At 43.8% G+C, this 19162-nt stretch overlaps 1 protein-coding gene across 1 annotated transcript in view; it reads left to right on the top strand.

Moving 5' to 3' along the window:
• Window positions 1–7803: 7803 nt before the first annotated feature.
• IGDCC3 (immunoglobulin superfamily DCC subclass member 3) overlaps window positions 7804–19162 on the top strand; it is a 184731-nt gene continuing 173372 nt past the window's right edge. Inside the window, exon 1 of the mRNA XM_048867470.2 lies at window positions 7804–8278. Within this exon, the coding sequence (XP_048723427.1) occupies window positions 8212–8278 (67 nt within the window). The 5' untranslated portion in view covers window positions 7804–8211. The remainder of the gene's footprint in view (window positions 8279–19162) is intronic.

The raw sequence follows: 19162 nt of genomic DNA, 5'->3' as shown, positions 1-19162 counted from the left end.
TTAAAATTAGGGCTGTTGAGGGATTAAAAAAATTAATTGTGCTGTTAAAGAATAATAGAATAGCATTCATTTAAATATTTTTGGATGTTTTCTACATTTTCAAATATATCAACTTCAATTACAACACAGACTACAAAGTGTACAGCGCTCACCTTATATTTATTGATTACAAATATTTTCACTGTAAAAAATAAGAGATAGCATTTTTCAATTCACCTAATACAAGTACTGTAGTGCAGTCTCTTTCTTATGAAAGTTGAACTTACAAATGTAGAATTATGTACAAAAATAACTGCATTCAAAAATACAACAATATAAAACTTTAGAGCCTACAAGTCCAATCAGTCCTACTTCTTGTTCTGCCAATTGCTCAGACAAACAAGTTTGTTTACATTTGCAGAAGATAATGCTGCCTGCTTCTTATTTACAATGTCACCTGAAAGTGAGACGAGGCGTTTGCATGGCACTGTTGTAGCCAGCGTTGCAAGGTATTTACATGACTGATGTGCTAAGGATTCATATGTCCCTTGATGCTTCAACCACCATTCCATCAGACGTGCCCATGCTGATGATGGGTTCTGCTCGATAACAATCCAGAGCAGTGTGGACCGGCGCATGTTCATTTTCATCATCTGAGTCAGATGTTACCAGAAGAAGGTTGATTTTCTTTTTTGGTGGTTCGGGTTCTGTAGTTTCCACATCGGAGTGTTGCTCTTTTTTTAAGACTTCTGAAAGCATGCGCCACACCTCATCCCTCTCAGATTTTGGAAGGCACTTCAGGTCCTTAAACCTTCGGTCGAGTGCTGCAGCTATCTTTAGAAATTTCACACTGGCACCGTCTTTGCATTTTGTCAAATTTGCAGTGAAAGTGTTCTTAAAATGAACAACATGCTGGGTCATCATCTGAGACTGCTATAATATGAAATATATGGCAGAATGCAGGTAAAACAGAGCAGAGGACATACAATTCTCCCCCACGGAGGTCAGTCACAAATTTAATTATGCATTTTTATTTTTTTTTTAAGGAGTGTCATCAGCATGGAAACATGTCCTCCGGAATGGTGGCCGAAGCACGAAGAGGAATATGAATCTTTAGCGCATCTGGCACTTAAATGTCTTGTGACGCCAGCTACAACAGTGCCATACGAATGCCTGTTTTCACTTTCAGGTGACTTTGTAATTAAGAAGTGGGCAGCATTATCTCCCGTAAATGTAAACAAACTTGTTTCTCTTAGCAATTGGCTGAACAAGAAGTAGGACTGATTGGACTTGTAGGCGCTAAAGTTTTACACCGTTTTGTTTTTGAGTGCAGTTATGGAGCAAACCCCTACATTTGTAAGATGCACTTTCATGATAAGAGATTGCACTATAGTACTTGTATGAGGTGAACTGAAAAATACTATTTATCATTTTTACAGTGCAAATATTTATAATAAAAATAATATAAAGTGAGCACTGTGCACTTTGTATTCTGTGTTGTAATTGAAATCGCTATATTTGAAAATGTAGAAAAACATCCAAAAATATTTAATTTGGTATTCTAGTGTTTAACAGTGCGATTAATCGCAATTCATTTTTTTACATTTGTTTACATTTACATACAAAATTAATCACGATTTAAAAAAATGAATCGTGATTAAATTTTTTGAGTTAATTGCATGAATTAACTGCAATTAATTGACAGCCCTACTTAAAATCTCATGATTTGGGCGGAAGGGGCTGACTCAGGATTTCTGAATGAGTGGAGTTCGCAAAAACAGAGAGGTGATTAGTGTCAGTTTATGAAATCCTAGCTGAAATCAGTGAGACAGACCTGTGACTCCAGATCTAGGGCTCCTAGCCTGGATCTGTCAAGGACCCACAACGTTTAGCTGAGTCTCATTCTCTGTCCTTTCCAATTCTGGGTCCTGGGAACTGGGCCCAGGACCACCACGCCAAGCCCAGTTGAGAAGGGATTTAGAATAGGTGAATATGCATGAGCAGTGATTTAAGAAAAGCTCTTCAGAAAGTTCCAAGTTTGATTTACTTTTTTTTTTTTTTTAAACCCAGCCTGTAGTGTAATGTTTCTGAAGCCCGGTCTTCCGCCCTGGGAAATTCTGAGAGTCCAGAATAGCCGTTAGCATTACGGGAATGCTTGCTATGGGCCCTGGCCTCCATTAAGAAGAGCAAGCGAGAGGCCTAAGAATGAGCAGCTAAGAATTTGGGCTGAAAGGTCAGGGACCGCTCAGAAATAACTGAGAGGTAGGCAGGGTCTGTTCAGTCAAGAGAAAATAACCTCCTGCAATATCCACACGGGATCTCGGTATTTCTCTTACAACTCAATCCTCTGCTAAGTTCACCTGAAAACAAATCTTGAACACACAGCTGGTGGGCAAAGTAGTAATGTCATCTTTGCTTCCTAGCAGACTGGAATGTATGTGTACAGTTATGTAACATCCAGGCAGTAATGGGTTGGGTGTTGTTAAAAAGTATTTTAACTGGAAAGCCCACTGAGCAGATCAGGTTACTAAATCCACCTCCTGCTTTCTATACTGGTCTGGTTTTACAAGATGACTGCCCATCACAGTGTCTTCTGCACCAGGGATCCAGCGGTTGATTTGCAAAAGGCCCAGAGGGTATGAGTGGGAATCAAAGCTGTGTGGGGGAGAAGGCTGTCAGGATAACTGCTCCCTCCCCCACACCCCAAAATGGTGTTTCTAGTACCAGTGTAGTTTGGTGCACCCCAAAGGGGAAAAGTGTGCTCTTCGGGTCTCTCTCTCCCAATGGTAAGCCACCCCTAGAAGGGACAGGCTAGCAGGCTGCAGTGGTGGTGGGGAACATCATCTGGATGCAGGAAGGGGGATTTTTCTCCCACTCACTCTTCTTTCATCCATTCAAACTTCCTCCACCCCCATTTTTCAGCTGCTGTGGAGATGGGGGCAGGAGCAGTGGCCAAGCAAAGTACTTCTTTATGTACCATCCATGGGTGGATCTCAAAGCACTTCACAACCATTAATACAACTAACTTGATATGTTTTTAATGAGATTACAAGTTTAGTTGATCTAGGTAATAGTGTTGATGTAATAGGCAGACTTTTGTAAGGTGTTTGACTTGATACCGGAGGACCCTTTGATTAAACAACAAGAATGATAGAAAAGTAACATAGCACACATGAACTGGATTAAAAGCTGACTAACTGATAGGTTCCACAGCGTCACTGTAAATGGGGAATCGTCACTGAATTAGGTGGGGGTCTGTTCTTGGCCCTACACTACTTACCATTTTTATTAGTAACCTGAAAGAAAACAAAATCATCGCTGATCAAATTTGCAGATGACCCAAAAATTGGGGGAGTGGTAAATAATGAGACCAGGCCACTAATACAGAGCCATCTTGATTGCTTGGTAAACAAGGCGCAAGCAAGCAATATGCTTTAATACAGCTAAACATAGAGGTATAAGTCTAGGAATAACGAATGTTGGCCATATTTACGGGATGGGGGCTCTCTCCTGGGAAGCAGTGACTCTCAAAAAGATTAGGGGGTCATGGTGGATAATCAGCTAAACATGAACTCCCAGTGTGACACTCTGGCCCAAAGCGCTAATGTTATCCTGGGATGCATAAAGAGGGGAATCTCAAGGAGGAGTAGAGAGGTTATTTGACCTCTGTGTTGGGCAGTGGGGTGACTGCTGCTGGAATACTGTGTCCAGTTCTGGTGCCAACAATTCAAGAAGGAAGTTGAAAAAATTGGAGAGGAATTGGAGAAGAGAAGATTAAAGGGTAACTAAAACTCTGTGATAGTGACAGACTCAAAGAGCTCAATCTATTTAACTTAACAAAGAGAAGGGAAATGGGTGACTTGATTAGTTTGTAAATACCTAGGTGGGGAACAAGTATTTAATAATGGGCTCTTCAATCTAGCAGAGAAAGGTACAAAATGATCCAGTGGCTGGAAGTTGAAGCTAGACAAAATCAGACTGGAAATAATGTGCACATTTTTTAACAGTGAGAGTAATTAACCACTGGAACAATTTACCGAGGTCATGGTAGAGTCTCCATCACTGACATTTTTCAGATCAAGCTTAGATGTTTTTCTAAAAGCTCTGTGCTAGGAATTATTTTGGGAAGTTCTATGGCCTGTGTTATGTAGGAGGCCAGAAGAGATGATCAGCAATGGTCCCTTCTGGCCTTGGATCCATGAATGAATTCGGACTTGCACCTGGAGAGTAGGGAAATATTCTCATCCCCACTTCACACACGGGGAAGTGAGGCTCTGGGCACATTAACACGACTTGTACAAGACCACAGAATGAGTCTGTGGTATAATTTGGGAATAGGACCCAGCATTCCTCCTTTAGGCACCTTGTTCTGCACTGAGTTTTAAACTGAATTAGGGAACTATGGTTAACCATGGGCCAGCTAGAATTATGCATAATATAGTTTGTCCTGCCAGTATGGCTGGATTAATCACCTGAGGACCATATTTCAGAGGATGTACACCCACACTGGTCAGCCAAACTGTGTTCGAAGTCAGTGGATTTGGATTCATGTTTGAAGTGAGCTCACCACTGCCCCCTAAGGCAGGTAAAGGCCGGGGTAAACAGGGCCTAGACCATGCAAACTTTCGCATTCATTTGACCGGGGTTTTTTTTGGTTGACATTCACGTACCGTTATCTGTCTTTACCATCATCTGTTACAAAAGATGTACTGTGCTGTATTTAATGTGCAATCTGCATGCACCTCTGTCAAAAACGTGGGCTACTTACTGCCTGACCAAAGAATTCACTTTGGTCTCAAAACAAAGTCTGCAAACGGAGTCCCTAATAGTACTGCTTGGAAAAACAAAGTGAACGTTTCATCAACTTTTTTTTTATGTCAAAAAATCTTTGGTTCTTTGCAAGGTGAGAATGAGCTCATTGTACTGCAAGATCCGACTGATTGCCCTCCCAGTTACCCAGCAATCACTGTCGAACCCCCAAAACTGAGCTCAGAAACCAGAGCCCCAAGAAATGGCCTTATAGCATCACAGACGTGGAAGACTGGAAGGGACCGCAATAGGTCTTCTAGTTCAGTGCCCTGCACTTATGTTTATTCCGGGCAGGATGAAGTAATAACTCGACCAGTCCTAGTTATGTTCAGCCTTGAGGGGTTAGACAATTATCTCAAGGCCAGGGGCCACAGTCAATACTTTAACCGCTTCCCTTGCCCCAGGCACACAGGAGTTGGACATAGGGGTGCTGCTGCACCTCCTGGCTTGAAGTAGCAATCACAACCCAAATACGTGGCTTCTGCCTCCAGCACCCCCACGGTAAAAATTGTTCCAGCACCAGTGCTCAGGCAGAGCCGGTCAAACACCTCTCCTGCTGTCCCCAGGGCTCCCAGCTCCTAGTAGGGAAGAAGGAACGGAGCAGCAGCTTCTCCTCCCTCCCCTGCGAAGCAGCAGGTGCCAGCTGGGGAGCAGTTGTGAAACTGCAGCAGGGGAGGGCCAGAAAAGCTACTCCTAGGAGGCTGTTTTTAGCTTACTAGTGCTAAGGGTGATGTGGGAAGAAGCCAGACCACCATACGGGACCATTTAGTAAATTCATCCCTGGTATAATTCCTTGGAAATCAATGGACACTGGGCTAAACAATAATTGCTTTTGTCCTGTTATTACACATGCTTGGTCTCGGTCTTAATGGCAGCCTGGTTTCTAGTAGGCATTCTTCACTCTCGAGAGACCATGGATGCACCCCTGAGAAGTAAAGAATTTACTCAGTTGGTTTTTATGGCAGCCGGGACTGTGGCTGAAGACACCCACTCGAGAGACCATCGCTGCAGCAATAGATGGGGTGTTGCGCTGGGAGTCAGGAGCCCTGGGTTTTATTCCTGCCCCTGTTGCTGACCTGCTGGGTGAGCTTGTACAAGGTGACGTCACTTCAGTGCCCTTGTTTCCCCAACTGTAAAATGAGGATATTGATGCTGACCTCCTTTGTTACGTGCTTTTTGAGACCCATGGATGAAGAGCACTGTGCAAGAGCTACGTGTTATAACTATTGGTTTCCCCTCTAACCCTTCAACTTTCTTGAAGTATAAGCTGTTTGGGGGCAGGGAGTGTCTCTCTCTATGTTTGTAAAACACCTAGCACCATGATCTTAGTTGGGGCCTATAAGAACTGTACTCTAATACAAATAGATAGAAATACAGTTTGTGTATAAGCCTCCCTCTCTCTCTGCTCCTGTGTGTGCATTGAGAAAAGTTAGTCGTGCACGCTCGCGCTCTCTCTCTCTTTTTTTTTTTTTTTTTGGTTAGAATTTCATTGCTGTGGATTTAAGCTCCCTTAATACTTCCTAACTTCAGCTGGAAATGTTTCACTGATACTTTTGGAACTTCCCTTTGTACATCTTGTACAAAAGGGACCAACGTTACTCCTTTTCTAGTCCTGACCATGTTGTCTGTGCACGTTCCTGATTATTGGCACAGTGAATTAAATTCAGGTGAACAAGATTCAAGATGTTCCCATATTTAAAACATCCCCCTCCCAAGACAACAAGTCAGTTTAAAAAAAAAAAGCCATTTCCTTCAGAACCTGATTACAAAGGATTATTAAGTAGAATAACTTTGCCCTGAAGAGTTATGTTTAACTCTGCAAGACAAATGGTCCCTTTCTTAAAGTGTAAAATAATTTGTTAGCTCTTAATTTGATCTTCTAGAATTAGCATGTAAAGCAATTTTCTCTTTTCTGTCAGTGCAATAAATCAATCCTTTATAGACAGAAATGTTGTTTATATCCTCTGGGGGGGGGGCGGGAAGGGGAGGGACAGCACATGGAAGCTAGAGTTCTTCTCTATGGCTTTGTTTTAGACAGTAGAAATCTATCTTCAGCATCTTGCATACTGTAGCTCTTTCTCTTACATGCAGTGGGTAAAATGCATAACATACTTCCTCTGTAATTCCTCTCTCTTTGAATTGCCTGATTTAGGGAGCAGAGCTCTCTTTTAACACCCATTTGCTCACATGGTAGAAGTTTGCTTTAATTAATTTCCAGTGGACTAAACTCATCCCTGTTGTATCAATGCACTGACTCCAGTCAAGATACACTAGGAATAGATTTAGCCCAATATATCTTGTTTTTATGGGGGGGAGGGTTTTTTGAATTTCTTTAACTTCTGCCTAACTGTCCAAATCCCCTTCATCTGACCCAACGGTAGATAAGTTTTACCATATTAAATGGGAGATCTTTTCTTGCTCTTTGCATCAGAGTGGGCCAAATTCCTCCTTCTCAGTCATACCAGCATCAATCCGGAGCAATTCAACTGTGCAAGGAAACCCAGTGCAACTCTACTTTGCAGAACCGCTGTTCTATCAAAGCTGCCTCCCTGGGATGCTTTTGCAGAGTGAAATAAATGAAGCACATGCTTTGCATTTGCACAAGCCCCAAACAATTGGTGGAGGGTGCCCTTTCATGGAGCTAATCCAGAGTAAAAATAAAAACCGGCAGTGGTATTTGTAGCTGGGCCAAAGGAAAAGGTTCCCATACAACTTTCTTTCTTTTTTTTTTTTGGGTGCCCTTTAATTTTATTTTTTTGGTAACTACAGTGCGAACATGACCATCACTTTTTCTTGAGACTCCCCTCGCTGCCTTTTCCTTTATGCTTTGCAAAATGAGCCCGGCTCCCCTGAATCTCGGGAAAGAAAGCAGCTATTCGCCGGTTTATAAAAGAAAGTGCATGAGCCTTTTGATGTTCTCCTGGAATATCCAGGCTCCAGTTCAAAGCCTGGTGGGGCAAGGGGGGGATCCGTTTGCTTTGCCTTGAAATGTCCAGTCGCATAAAGCGCCAGTTGGATCTTTTGTTCCCCAGAAGGGGCCTCCAGGAGAGAGAGGAGTGAGTGTGCACGGGGGGAAGAGAGGGATCGCTGGCCCCGGTGCAGGGGAGGCAGTAATGTTCATGCCTGTGTGTTTGCAAAGAGCAAAGGGAGATGCTGACAGATCCCTGATAGATGTGCAAGATGGCGCAAGCCCATTCCAGCCTCTCCAGCCACCAATTGTCTTAGGCAGCGCTCGCACCATGAGGATCTAGGTTGGCTTCCAACCACCCCCCCCTTTTTCCATTTCGGTGCTTTGGAGCTATTTTGGGGGGCCCTGAAACCCGCTTTTGAGGGGGCTGATTCTCCCCCCCCCACACCACTCCAGCTGGATTTCCCCCCGGATCGCAGAGGAGGAGAGACACCAGCCACACCAAAAGTGGATCCATGGCTTCCCCCGGCTCTCCTCTGCCGGCCGGCGTGTTCGGATTCCTGCTGCTCGCCTTCGCGGGAGGTAAGCGGGGATCCCTCTCCTCCTGCCCGGGGGGTTGGGCGGGGGGAGGGACCCACGCTGGGGGGTGACCCCCCGCACCCCATTCCATCTACCCCGGCTCCGACCTGTCTCTCGCCGGCTCGGAGCGTGTTGCTGAGCCGCTTTCCAGAAGGGGCAGGAGCCCCTCTGTGGCTGGGGCATTTATTTGCACCCGGACACTGGGTGCCTGAATTTCTACCTGGCTCTAAACGGGGGGATGTCGGCGGAGGGGGGGGGGCACCAGCGCTGATCCAGCCACACACTCCCCGCCTGTGTTTTGATTTTCCTGGCTGCTTTGCTGGGAGCACATGGGTCTGTCAACAAGCTCCTTTCCCAGCAGGGAAATTTGCCAAGCAGCCGTGAATACTACAGTATCGCTGCAAACGGGTCGCGCTCTCTCTGCACCCCCCCCCTCTCTGGGGCCAGGCAGCACTTGCTGGCTTGGTTGCTATATTTTCTCCACTTTGGCAGTTCGTTATTCGAGGCAGACTCGCTCTTTTCGGGGCTCCAGCCAGCAGCTCGAGAGTCACGGCAGTTACATGGGGAGCTGAATTCCTGAAGCTCAGTGAGGCTCATCCTTGCACTGAAATGCCCTTCTGATTTCATTTGGGTCTGAGTCATTCTGAAACCGGGCCAGAGATCTGTAAGCGATATTCTGAAGCACCGAGTAAACTTTTTTTCAACACACACACAGAGGCAATTTATATTCTGCATTAGCATCCCCATGTTTGCAAAGTTCGACAGGATTTCCCCTTCCAAGCGGGCTCTTATGCGGGGGCGGGGGGTATGCTGGAAAACTGCAAGCTAAGCCATTTAAAATGTTCTCTGCCCAGGTGTTTGAAGTTTAAATCTTGATTGGTGTCAGTGGGGAAGATTGTGTGTAGCTGTGTAGATTGGAAAGAAGGGGGGGGGTATACAATTAAATAATGGGGGATTCCCCCTCCCCCACAGATGTTCCTATAGAATTTTCTGATGGCCTGTCAAATTATAAACCGGATTAATTGGAAATGTTCCAACTATTTCAGAAATGCTTTATGTTTAATTGGAAGAAAGAAAAGAATCCCCCTGCATATAGATTCAGAATAGACCCCATGGCATTCATTATCACTGATAGGAATTAACGCTGGTGTTACTGAGTGATCTGTGATTGCAGTGGTGTTTGCACCATTACTATTTAGAATTCACACCTGGAAGATATACACACACTGGGGTGTGTGTGTGTGGGATGAATCCTACCATAAAATGCACAATCCTTGTCAGTGGAAATGATAGCTAACAGGGTAGAAGTTATAGTGAAAGTTACAAGGGAAACAGCAAACTATTTTAAACCTACAAGTGTTATGCTTTCATGTAATGCTTGGCTTCGGTTCACACAAATGCCAACACAACCAGTAACACCCCCATAGGTGTAAGGCTGAACTACAAAAACATCAAAGGGATTTTCCCCTGGACCTATCACAAACCCTGCTGATAAATTGTAACATTTTCTCCCTTAGTCTGGGTGCCCTTAAAATACAAAATCAATGTAAAAACAGAACCAAGAAAGGCAAGTGATCTTCTTTGGCAAAGGTGGAAAAATTCTCTCTTTTCTCTCTTTCCCCCTCCCCGGTTCGTGGAGGAACCTGAACGAAATACGGTACAAGTTGTTTGAGAAACAGCTTAGCCTTCTCAGAACAGGAGAATAGTGTTACACTTAATCTGGGTGTATGAAAAATGATTAGGAAACCAGGGTGCTGGGTTATTACAGTAATAAACCTGCTGTACAGTTCTTAGCAGCCAGTGGTGGAAGAAGTGTGTGTAGCTCTTGGAAAATATAAAAACAGTGATGAATTGAACAGTAATGAGACAGGTCTCCTTATTACAATCAGCCTGGTATGATTTCTGGATAGATAATAGTGCAATTAAGGTGATTGAAATAATGCTTGGGGTGTTTTTACCTCTTTTTTTTTTCCTTGCAAGTTATTGAAAGTTTAACCTTCAAAAATCAAGCTCATTATTAGTTTATTGTCTACTGATCTCTTAGATGGGCATCATGTTTTCGTTTGTATTGCAGTGTGTAGTTGTTTTGGTGACTTTGTGGTATGCTTTCGTGGTCCTTCTTAGGAACATTTGGCTGCGGTTTAAAAGGTGGTTGTTGTTTTTTCCTTCTTATTCTAGGATTTTTTTCTCCCTCAATAGGCTTAACACTGTAGAAACAGTGAGTGTAAGTTTCTGTGGCCCGCTGAATTTAATAAAACGTTCTATGTGTATGTCAATCAGTAACTCAATAGAAACCTTTTCCACTGTGAGGGAGACTGTGACTCATAGGTTCTGCATAGAGGAGGTAGTGTGTCATGTTGGGCTTTCTTTTTCTCAGGATGCTCTCTCTTTTCATTACATAATGCTTGAGTTCCATCCTCCGTGTTTTTCAAACTTTCCAAAATTAGTGCAGGCTGCCTCTTAAATAAACCAAGTGAAAGCTGAACCGGCTGGGGGCTCAGTTCATGGGATCTGGGTTCAGCTTCAAGACAGTATTTCCTCTTTTTTTTAATTTCCTGGAGTTCTTTGTTCTGGGTGATGGACAGCTTTTGTCTGTCATTGCTGAGCCCTACATTCAAAGAAAGGCACAGGATATGAGATGCACCCAGGTTCTGCTTAGTAACAGCCTTGGAATTAAATGTTGTCATTTATATTTAAGTAGGCTTAACTTTTAAATTATTGAAGCTATAAGCTTTCGCTAATTCCTATTCTACATGGCTTTGTGTTTTTTTTAATGTGAAAAGGGATTGCTTTCTCCTAAATTGGCATAAGACCCTGTCTTTTCTCTTAAAATACATACAGGGTATCTGGTATCATTTCCCTCATAAAACTCAAAGACAATATATGAAATTCAAACCTGCATTCAGTCTTTGTTTCGTTCAGGGAGTTCAGCTTGAGAATGTGTTTAAGTACTAAGAGCTGATCAGTTTTCATTTACAATCAAAATCTCATGGTTAATAAAATGACAGCAAGGGTTGTCTAGCAATAACAAAGTTACATGTAAAATCCGAGAGTGCTGAAAAGAGAGTGTAGAGTATGCCTGCATCTCCGTATTGTGTAACTATACAATGATTGTTATTGTAATAACATCATTGTTGAGATCTCATGGTATCAGGGTGCCTATTATTATTTAATATTTATATGTCAATGGCACCTAATGGCTAATGCAGATAGTGCCCCATTGTATTAGGTGCTGTACAAACATATAGTCAGTCCCCGACCCAAGTTGCTAGATGAGACTCTGCATAATGGTAATACAGATAGAAATTTTATACATCTTTCTAATCTTTTTTTCCTGGTCTTTATTACGTATCAGCCTGCCGTCCTCCTACACCCAAAACTCCCTGTGAAGTCCATTGGGAGTTCAGAGCATGTAAAGAATACAGATTTGGGCCCAGGGTCTATATTACAATCCTGACTCCTCGCCCGACCCCCCTCCATTTCTACACCAGTGTGACTCCACTGGTGTCATTTACATGGCATATGTGAGAGCAGAATCAGGCTCCCAGCAGTAACTTCTGTCAAATGGCAGAGAAGGCGTTTTTATGGTATACGTACAAATGAGGAACTGTCTTTTTTCCTTCGCACTGACTTTACTTTTCTGATTTCCTTCTTTGTGCCTGGAATTTCTCTCTCTCTTCTCTTCCCCTTGGAGCATGCTGAGTGCAGAGCACGGACCCCATGCAGCACCAGCCCCTTCACAGCTATGCTCCGCAGATACTTTAGAAGCAGTTCCATCGAGTGTGTGCTCCTTTATCCCCCCCCCGCCCCCCCCCGTGCGTTCGCTTCCCCACTGCCTAAAAGTAACTCCTTTGTCTGAAGTGTTGAGATCAAGAGAGCCTGGCTTTATCACCATGGCGCACCATTGACATTCAGAGGCTGGCTCCTACTCCCATTGAAGTCAATGGGAACTTTCTTATTGACTTCAACGGGAGCAGGATTGGGCCCGAGCCGTGCGGTTTCTGTGTGAGGAGCAGCATGTCAGTATAGCTCCATGCTGAGCTTCTGGCTTTTTCCTGTTGAAAGCAGAGAGCTAATTCTGCATTGATTAGAGAGCATGCCATGCATTTCATTTTGCAGATTGTAACAGCCTCAGAACATGAGCGGCTTTCTGGTTTTTTGACCCATAATATCACCCTTTTATTTGATCCAACCAGACAAGCCAGGCAAACCTTTTTCAGATTAAGAATTTTAATTTAAATTCGCCTATATCCAAATGCGGTGGGAGGGGAAATAGTCAATTCAGAATTACTTTGGAATCACCAACTTATTTGAACTTTACTGGAGCTTGTTGTTTTACAGAGTTTGGAAACTAATAAATTACAGAGCAGAGCTCATGAAAACCTACCCAGTCACTTTATCCAAAAGAATATGAACATTTTGGTTTTTCAAGGAAATAAAAATAATTGTTGACACATGTTCAGGAGTCACTGGCAAGCATATAAACCCAATGTTTAAGGGGCAGACATGTCAATAATTGCACTTTAAAAGAAGAGCGAGGCAAGCAGGCTGACATATTGGGAAAAGCACATAGCTACTAATCTGGCGTTGCTATTATATCAGATGTCACTGTCCCACCGCAGCCTGCACTTGAGTGGAGCCTAGACACTTAACAGTCCAGACCTGCTGCTGCTGCTTTAGTAATTTAAAACCGGAGTTTCATAGCCGAGGAAAGGATTTGTTTCATTTTTGCTCATTGTTTTGATGAAGCTAATCGTAAAACAAAAGTTGGGATTTTTTTTTTCTTTCTTGGGCAGAAGCTGGGATTGGACGATAAGGGACGGATCGCTGGATAATTGCCCTGCTCTGCTCTTTTCCTCTGAAGCATCTGGCACTGGCCACTGTCGGAAGACAGGATACTGGGTTAGATGGACCATTGGTCTGACCTAGTATGGCTGCTCTTTTGTAAACCGATGCTTTTGCCGAAAGAATCTTTGCAGCTCAGACCCATGCAATGAGTATGAAGGGGAAGAGGTGCTGATATTTCATTTGAAAACAGCTTTGATGTGTGGCCCACGCAACTGATACCCCCTGGAGGTGGAGCCAGTACTGATCAGCTAGCCCTTGGTACTTCGTTATATCTCCATCAGATTGATGGCCATGTTTGCCTCTGTTCATTTTCAGTAAGGTGTGGAATGAGAAGTGATAAGGCAAAGGGAATTGAAGGGGATGGAAAGAGCTAGTGCGGTATCTTTCTTCCTTAAATCCCTTGGGAATTAATAAAACACCCCAAAGATTAAATTAAGGATACGTTGGGGATATTTTTCCCCAAAGGAACCTGCTATGTCTGTCGTAGGGTCACCTTCCAGTCCAGGACTGTCAAGTCCGTGGCTTGGGGAGACTCTGAGTGCGGGCTGTAGACCTGTGATGCTAGAGAGAGAACTGCAGGGTCTCCAGGTGTCCTGCAGTCTCAATACAAAATCCCCTTCACTGCCCTCTTTCTTATCATCCACATGAGGTGCATGGCATTGCTGCCATCAGTTCGGAGCGAGAGCTCTCAATGACGGTTTCCCTGCCGTCATTCTCCTTGTGAAGCACCAGGCACCCTGGGATGCCAGATAGGGATGGTGTGGCTAGTCCTCCCTTGGAAGTCTTGCAGGGTCCACGTTGTGAAGGATCCAGAAGGAAATGGGGAGCTCTTTGGATCCCAGTGCTATCTCCGGGCATTAGTTTTGATACCTTCAGGAGGCAGTTCTCCCCACAGACAACAGGGCTTGAACCAGCGCCCCTGGAAGTCAGTGAGGAAGGTTCCCATTCACTTTCTGAAAGGTCAGTGGGGCCCAGACACAGGGGTACAATGAGTGTCATATTTGGGGGCAGGAAAGAGTTCCTGACCTGTCACATGGAGCTATTGATATAGTCGTATTTGGAGGGTGAGGAGCAATTGCACTTTGCTCCCCGAGGGACAGAGGAGAAGACCAAGGTGGAGTTGCAGGAGAGAAAGAATGATAAAGAGGGAAAATGCCAGATGTTAAAAAAATGAGGGAGAAGGTCAAGTTAGAGAAGAAAACGGTCTTGAAGGAAGAGTGGGGACCAGGGGCAGAAGAAAAAAAAAAAAAGATAAAAAGAACAGAACTTATGCTCTATGAAATATTTTGGATTAATTGGTCCCGTGGTGGTGGTTGTTTCTAGCTGTAGCGAAGAGAGATAGGGAAATATCCCTTTAAATAGTTTGCGGGCCCTCTAATGTCACTGTTTGCGGGCCCTCACTGTGCTCGGTGGTTTAGAAGCAGCCAGAGCATCAGTGTGCATGTAGCTAGGCCTGGTGTGTTTGGGTGTATTTAGAACAGGTGATTGTCTGGGACCCCGCTGTGCCTGGGTGGCTTCTTCATATAACTTGTTGTATGAAGAGCAAAAGACACAGCCATTGGTGACAAGGCTTGGGTCACAACAGCGTCTGTGCTTTCTGCTGGAGCTGTATGAAACAGAGCATGTTCCCACCTTTGGAAGAGGATGGGTGATAATCCCTACCCCTGCCCACTCTGCTTTGGATGCTACAAGTTACCCATGTTTTCCGAGAGGTTGATTGGCATGGGCATGTTGACAAGGACGTTGGGTGTTTTTGCCCTGCTTTGATACACATAATGTGAATCAGCCGTTGGGATGTGGTACGTGTATCCCATGTGGTTGACTTCCCATAACTGTAGTGGGATCTTGAGGATCTGTGTCTGAAATAGTTACAAAAAAGTTATATAGATCAAAGTTTTGTGGGCAAGATCCTTGCATGTGGCCAAATTGCACAGAGCACAAGTCAGGGTGTGTATATGCTCCCTTAATCCTGCTGCTGCTCTGTGCCTGGCTCTTCCTCCTGTACTGGTAGAGCAGAACAAAGGCTGCTCTAACTTGCTCCAAGCCGCAATAACGTGCAGAAGGGGGCCCACTAACTTACCATGTGACCTTGAGCAATCATTTCATCTCTCTGTGCCATCTTGTCTATTAAAAGTTCTTTGTGGCAGGGACTGTATCTTACTATGTGTGTGTACAGCACCCAGCGAAATGGAGCTGTGGTCTTATTTGAGGTCTCTAAGATCGACTGTAATCTAAATAATAATAATGCATCCTATACTCCCAGGTGACTGTCTACTCTATGAACATCTTATTGCTGACTAATTCCACTCAATAGCTCAATCTGGAAGAGGTCTTTCCCCTTTCCGGGTATTCCCAAATAGACTGGGAATTGAATTCGGGCCTCCTGAGTCTTAGACTGGTGCCCCACCCTGGACCATCCTTCCAGCCGAGAGCCCCACTGGCTACAGCTTTGTTTAAAGATGGTCACAACCAACATGTTTTGGGTCTCACTCTGGAGCAGGCCATAGAGTTTGGAATTTTTCTCACTCTTGTTGTCACTGTCTTCAGAGTTCTAACCCCTGGGAATTGTCTGCTCTAGTTTATAACATCGGGGGGCATTTTGCTGAATGGGAGACTGGTTCTTCACTTCATACTTGCTCCTTACTCAGGCAAAATGTTCATCAGCTGATGGGAGGAGAGGCAATTGTACTGGGGCCCCAAAGCATCCGCAACTGGGGTGAAGTGGGAGCCAGTCAGTGAACATGATGTAGTGGGCCCAAAAGTCCTCTCTATGCCTGCAATCCCTGGGTGAAGAGGGCTGGGCTGGGCCCTAGGTCAGATGTCCCAGAGGTGCTGCGTTATCCTTGGCTAAGTCCTTGTGCACTCCCACGAATGATGGACGTGTTTTATGTGCGCTGATGGAAAATAGCTTTATATAACCTCCCATCGAAATGGAAAGGGGATAAAAAATTCGGTGCTAGTAAACTTTACTAGGGACCATTATAGTCTGTTCTCTTCTTTAAATGTAAATTTTCTGAATGCCCTAAAGAGCCAGTTTGCACTATACTACAGAGTAGGGCTCTGCTAGTCAGTGACTTGGTCATCTTCAGGAAGATTTAAAGGGACACTGTCCAGATTTTTAGGTACCCAATTTCATCAGCCATGAAACAGTTGTCATCTGCTAGAGAACCTCCTTCAGATCCTAACTCTCTAATAAGAATATAAGAATGGCCATACTGGGTCAGACCAATAGTCCATGTAATGCAGTACCCCGTCTCCCGAAATTGGCCAATGCCAGGTGCTTGAGAGTAGTGAACAGAACAGGGAAATTTATTGAGTGATCCGTCCCCTGTTGTCTGTCCCAGCATCTGGCAGGCAGAGGCTCAGGGATACCCAGAGCATGGGGTTGCATCTTTGCCCATCGTGGCTAATAGCCACTGATGGACCTATCCCCCATGAACTTATCTAATTCCTTTTTGAACCCAGTTATAGTTTTGGCTGTCACAACATCGCCTGGCAATGAGCACCATAGGTTGACGTATTTCCTTTTGTTAGTTTTAAACCTTCTGCCTATTAAATTCATTGGGTGACCCCTGGTTCTTGTGTTATGTGAAGGGATGAATAGCACTTCCTTATTCACTTTCTCCACACCAGTCATGATTTTATAGACCTCGATCATATCCCCCCTTAGTCATCTTTTTTCCAAGATGAACAGTCCCAGTCTCTTTACTCTCTCCTCATATGGAAGCTGTTCCGTACCTTTAATCATTTTTGTTGCCCTTCTCTGTACCTTGTGCAATATTAATATAGCTTTTTTGAGATGGGGTGACCAGAACTGCATGCCATATTCAAAGTTTGGGCCTACCATCGCTTTATGTAGTGGCATTATGATACTTTCTGTCTTATTAGCTAACCCTTCTTAATGGTTCCTAACATTCTGTTCGCTTTCTTGACTGTCGCTGCACAGTGAGTGGATGTTTTCAGAGATTTACTACAGTGACCCCAAGATCTCTTTCTTAGAATGGTAACCGCTAATTTTGACTCATCATTTTGTATGTCTAGTTGGGATTACGTTTTCCAGCGTTCATTACTTTGCATTTATCAACACTGAATTTCATCTGCCATTTTGTTTCCCAATCACCCAGTTTTGTGAGATTTCCCTTGTAACTCTTTGCAGTCTGCTTTGAACTTAACTATCTTGCGTAATTTTGTATCATCTGCAAACTTTGCAACGTCATTGTTTACCCCTTTTTCCAAATCATTTATGAATATGTTGAACCGCACTGGGCCCAGTACAGACCCCTGGGAACCCTGCTATTTACCACTCTCCACTGTGAAAACTAACCATTTATTCCTGTCCTGTCTTTTAACCAGTTACTGATCCATGAGAGGACTTACTGTCTTATCCCATGACTTCTTAGTTTGCTTAAGAGCCTTTGGTGAGGGACCTTCTCAAAGGCTTTTTGAAAATCCAAGTACACTGTATCCACTGGGTCATCCTTGTCTACATGTTTCTTTGACACCCCCATTTTATTAAAACATAGTCCCGTGATACTGAGAAATTTAGAAAGCAAAACTTTTTTGTAGGACCTGACCAAAAAACAGTTGGTTTGTGCTCCTCTTTCTGCTGGCTCTGCAGTTAACTATCAGAAGCTCTGATCCTGCTCCCACACATCCATAGGCATTTACCTTTACTAACCATGATAGTTCTGTGGGTAAGGCACCTTGGGCCGAACTCTTCATTGCACTTCTCCAGGTTTATGCTCGTGTGGCCCCATTGACAGTGGAATAATGCAGAGGACAGTCAGGCCCCTTATATTCAATAGGCTACACGAGGCTGGATTTGGTAGTCTGACAAGTTCACATTGTGTCACTGACATTGAATTTAAACCATCCAGAGAATTGGACAGGAAAATTCTCCCTGTGAAGGGGCATCTCCATTAGCCTAAAGCTGGCAAAGACTGCATAGCCATGTCATATACCAGCTGCCGCTCCTCCCCCAACATATGGAGACAAAGGGCTGGGTGAGGACAGCAGTGGGCATGGTGGAACTGAACTGGACTGGGACCCATTTTAATTCCTAGCTCTGCCACTGACTTCCTGTGTGACTTTAGTAAGTCATTTAATTTCTCAGTGCCTTGATTCCTTCACCTGTGGATGGGAAATAATCATAGTACTAGCTTTGTCTGCTTAAACTGTAGGTTCTTTGAGGCAGGGATGATCTCTGTTTCCGTGTGTTTGTACAGCGCCTAGCACAACGGGGCCCTGATCTGAGTTGGGGACTCTACAGGTTACACTATTACAGATCATAACAATAATTAGTCTTGTAAAAGAAAAGGAGTACTTGTGGCAGCTTAGAGACTAACCAATTTATTTGAGCATGAGCTTTCGTGAGCTACAGCTCACTTCATCGGATGCATCCGATGCATTGCATCCGATGAAGTGAGCTGTAGCTCACGAAAGCTCATGCTCAAATAAATTGGTTAGTCTCTAAGGTGCCACAAGTACTCCTTTTCTTTTTGCGAATACAGACTAACACGGCTGTTACTCTGAATCTTGTAAAATAAGACTTTTTAATTTCATCTTTTTTGAAAGCACGGGGGGAAACGGTTCCGAAATGGAAAAGGACAAAATCAGGGGAAGAAAAATTTCTTTTCAAGCTTCTAAAGGGAATCACAATGAATGCTGAGTTTTAAAAAAATTAAAATTATAAAAACAAACAAACTTGGAAGTGTCTTCTAAGCTTTTAATTCATTCAAAGTTCCTTCTCTTTCAGCACTAGGTAAATCTCATAGTTCCAAAGTGCTAATTGGCTTCTCTGTGTGATCAATATGAGGAGATATTTTGCGTTCAGTAACCCTATACATTGACACGTGTATTATTCGGAAAGATGTTAAATATTTCTCAAAGGGGGAGTTGTAGGATGAAGCCTCCAGTCATTTTCTCTTTTCTTTTATGTCAGTGCTAATAATACTCACCCTCCCTCCCTTTAAGAGAAGGTACAGCAATTTCCCCTCACAAATTCCAAAGCATAGGCAGCTAGAGTTAAGACAATCATTT

Source organism: Caretta caretta, chromosome 10 (assembly GCF_965140235.1).
Source record: "Caretta caretta isolate rCarCar2 chromosome 10, rCarCar1.hap1, whole genome shotgun sequence".
NCBI classification, from domain to species: Eukaryota; Metazoa; Chordata; order Testudines; family Cheloniidae; genus Caretta; species Caretta caretta.
The sequence above is the reverse complement of the archived record's forward strand: the minus strand, read 5'-3'. Positions and strand labels throughout refer to the sequence as shown.